The sequence below is a fragment of the Empidonax traillii genome, unplaced genomic scaffold (assembly GCF_003031625.1).
Source record: "Empidonax traillii isolate 1590-97213 ecotype Southwest subspecies unplaced genomic scaffold, ASM303162v1 scaffold1232:size202910, whole genome shotgun sequence".
NCBI lineage: Eukaryota > Metazoa > Chordata > Aves > Passeriformes > Tyrannidae > Empidonax > Empidonax traillii.
In genome coordinates this window covers 50,624-53,201 of record NW_020956425.1, presented here as the reverse complement: position 1 = coordinate 53,201, position 2,578 = coordinate 50,624, and the positions used below count along the sequence as shown (strand labels likewise).

The 2,578-nt window shown below is 38.6% G+C and overlaps 1 protein-coding gene across 1 annotated transcript in view; it reads left to right on the top strand.

Annotated features, from left to right (window-relative positions):
* The window catches only part of CDC16 (cell division cycle 16), a 25,522-nt gene that overhangs the window by 11,340 nt on the left and 11,604 nt on the right, over positions 1 to 2,578 (top strand). Inside the window, exon 12 of the mRNA XM_027905996.1 lies at positions 2,082 to 2,207. Coding sequence (XP_027761797.1) covers positions 2,082 to 2,207 — 126 coding nt within the window. The remainder of the gene's footprint in view (positions 1 to 2,081; positions 2,208 to 2,578) is intronic.

Sequence of the window (2,578 nt, the reverse complement as noted above, 5' to 3'; positions counted from 1 at the left end):
AAAATGTTCCTAACTTCTCTATTATGTGTTCCTCTCTTTTGATGTTTCACTAAAATGACTGTGATATATCTAATAATATTCTATTTTGATTTTAATGTGTAGGTGTCATGGTTTGCAGTAGGATGCTACTATCTCATGGTTGGCCACAAAAATGAACACGCTAGAAGATATCTCAGGTAATTCTTTTTCCCTTGCTCATTTGCTAAATAAATATTTAATGTTCGTGATTGTTTGCAGGCTCATAAACAGAGCCCTCAATAAACTGGTTACTAGTAAAATAACCTTTTCGTTGCCACCCTTTTTTTGATATGGCAATTAGGATTTCATCCATCTAGATACTTTAAAAATGATAGAGACTGGTGTGGCATCTCTTTCAGCAGTCACTTGGCTGTTATGGGCAGGTGTAGACCCTGGATTCACTCATGCTGCCAAGCTAACTGCAGCCAGGTAATCAGGCCTCAGTCCTTAGTTTAAGGACACCCAGACATTCTCCCAGGCTCAGGTTTCGTATCTGAAAGGGAAGAAATCGATAGAAAATTCTGACACTTGGCTGTCTAGTTGTTTCTGGGCACAAGCAACTGCGGGATTTTTAAGTTGGGTCAATGCTCTTTCCTGTAGGTCTCCTGTATATGTAGTGAGTATCAGCACTGGGGAGCAGGACTTTGCTGTGAAGTAGGGCATTTGTTTTTGTGCTGTAAGCTTAAACTGAGAAGGCATAAATCAACCTGTAAGACTTTCATTTTTCTTCTTGAGACCTTTATAGACAATAAAGGTAAAGATGAGTTAGTAATTCAGACTTTTTAAATGCCTGATGATTATGAGTAAACTGTTTAAATACCTGACAAGTATCAGTGTGAAATTCTTCAAGAAACTGTCCCGAGTGACATAGGTGGTTTTGGTGGTGAAATAAAACCCATCTTTAAATCTATAAGCATTCTTAGCCAGGAAGAACGAGTCTATAGATGTGTTGAAGAGAAAACCAAACAAAAAACCCCACAAACCAAACATCAGAATTCAGAGTAGTTCTGGCAAAAAGAAAAAGAGGTCTGGTAAAACTGAAATAGTAACAAGAAGCTTAAATTTTTTGGAGAAGAATGATAGTGTACAGCTAACAAGGCTGGGGACAAGTGTGGGCTACACAGTGGTTTTCAGAAAAGAAACTCGAAGACACACTTGAATACCCAAGTATGTCATGGGTGGCAAGATGCAAATGTCTGAATATGTCAAGTTTTATCCCAGGAGATGGAGAACACACCATTCCCTAGGAACTGTGATGAGAAATAGTGAGTTTAACTGTGGCAAGCAAAATTTAGATTAAATGTTAGGGAAAAAATGAAGTGTTTAAGGATAGTTAAGCAGTAGAATAGATTACTTGTGGAGCATGTAGGATCTCCATGTCAGAAGCTTTTAAGAAAAGACTAGGCACATTTTTCATGAGCTGTTTAGTTACGAATCCCCTTGTCTTCAGGCTCAGAAAATAATCTATACAGTTTTCTAATGTTCCTATCAAGTCCATCTTTCTATAAAGACTCAAGCGCAGTCTTGATGCTTAGGTTGCGGTTTACAGCTTGAGACCTGAGTAACATACTTCCCTGATGCATGGCCTGTGGTGTGACAGTTGTCTTCTTCAAGGCTAGGACAGTTACATAGCAAAATTTCAACACACAATTCAATCTAAGCATTCATTTGGTATTTTGATATCCTGCTTGTGAAACTTAAATTTTTCTAGAATATACTTATTTGGAAATGTATAGCTAGAATTTTGCAATACATTATGAGTCACTACTAATGTTTTCTGTATTTTATTCAATTCACCTACTATATCATTGTTTATGTTCAATAATATCAAATAATTCTGCTGTCCATGAACAGTAGTAGAAATAATACCATAATGAATTCATGACAATGTGTGAAATTTATAAATGCTAAATAGTTTGAATTTTTAAAATTAACTTTGTTTACCATTGGTCATTACAGGTGATTTCTTGACAGATACCTCACTGTGTGACACAGCATTGCTATCTAAGCAGTCATCTGAAGCAGGTGAAATTTAATTTCAGATGTGTTTGCTTGTGTTTTAGCAAAGCCACTACACTTGAGCGAACCTATGGACCTGCATGGATAGCGTATGGGCATTCATTTGCAGTTGAGAGTGAGCATGACCAAGCAATGGCTGCGTACTTCACAGCTGCACAGCTCATGAAAGGGTATGTGAAAAATGTCAATTCGGGAATATCCATATGCATAGTGTAGAATATTGACTTATATCCCTTGAAAGAATACGTATAAGCAATGCATTTGCAATAATTATCTGTTAGAGAACAAGAGAGAAAAAAAACCCAAACCCAAATAATTTAATAATCTGCATTTAGCTGCATTATATATGATCGCTATGGGAGCCCCCGGTGGTCCAGGGGAAAATTCACTGCACTGTCACTGCAGAGACCCGGGTTCGATTCCCGGTCGGGGCCCCTCCCCGGGCAGATGGAGCTCGTTAGCCCTGTAAGGCAATCCATCTACGTCCTGAGGACCTCGCTGCCACCGTCCAAGCGTGCTTGGCCCCGGCAGATGAACCTCA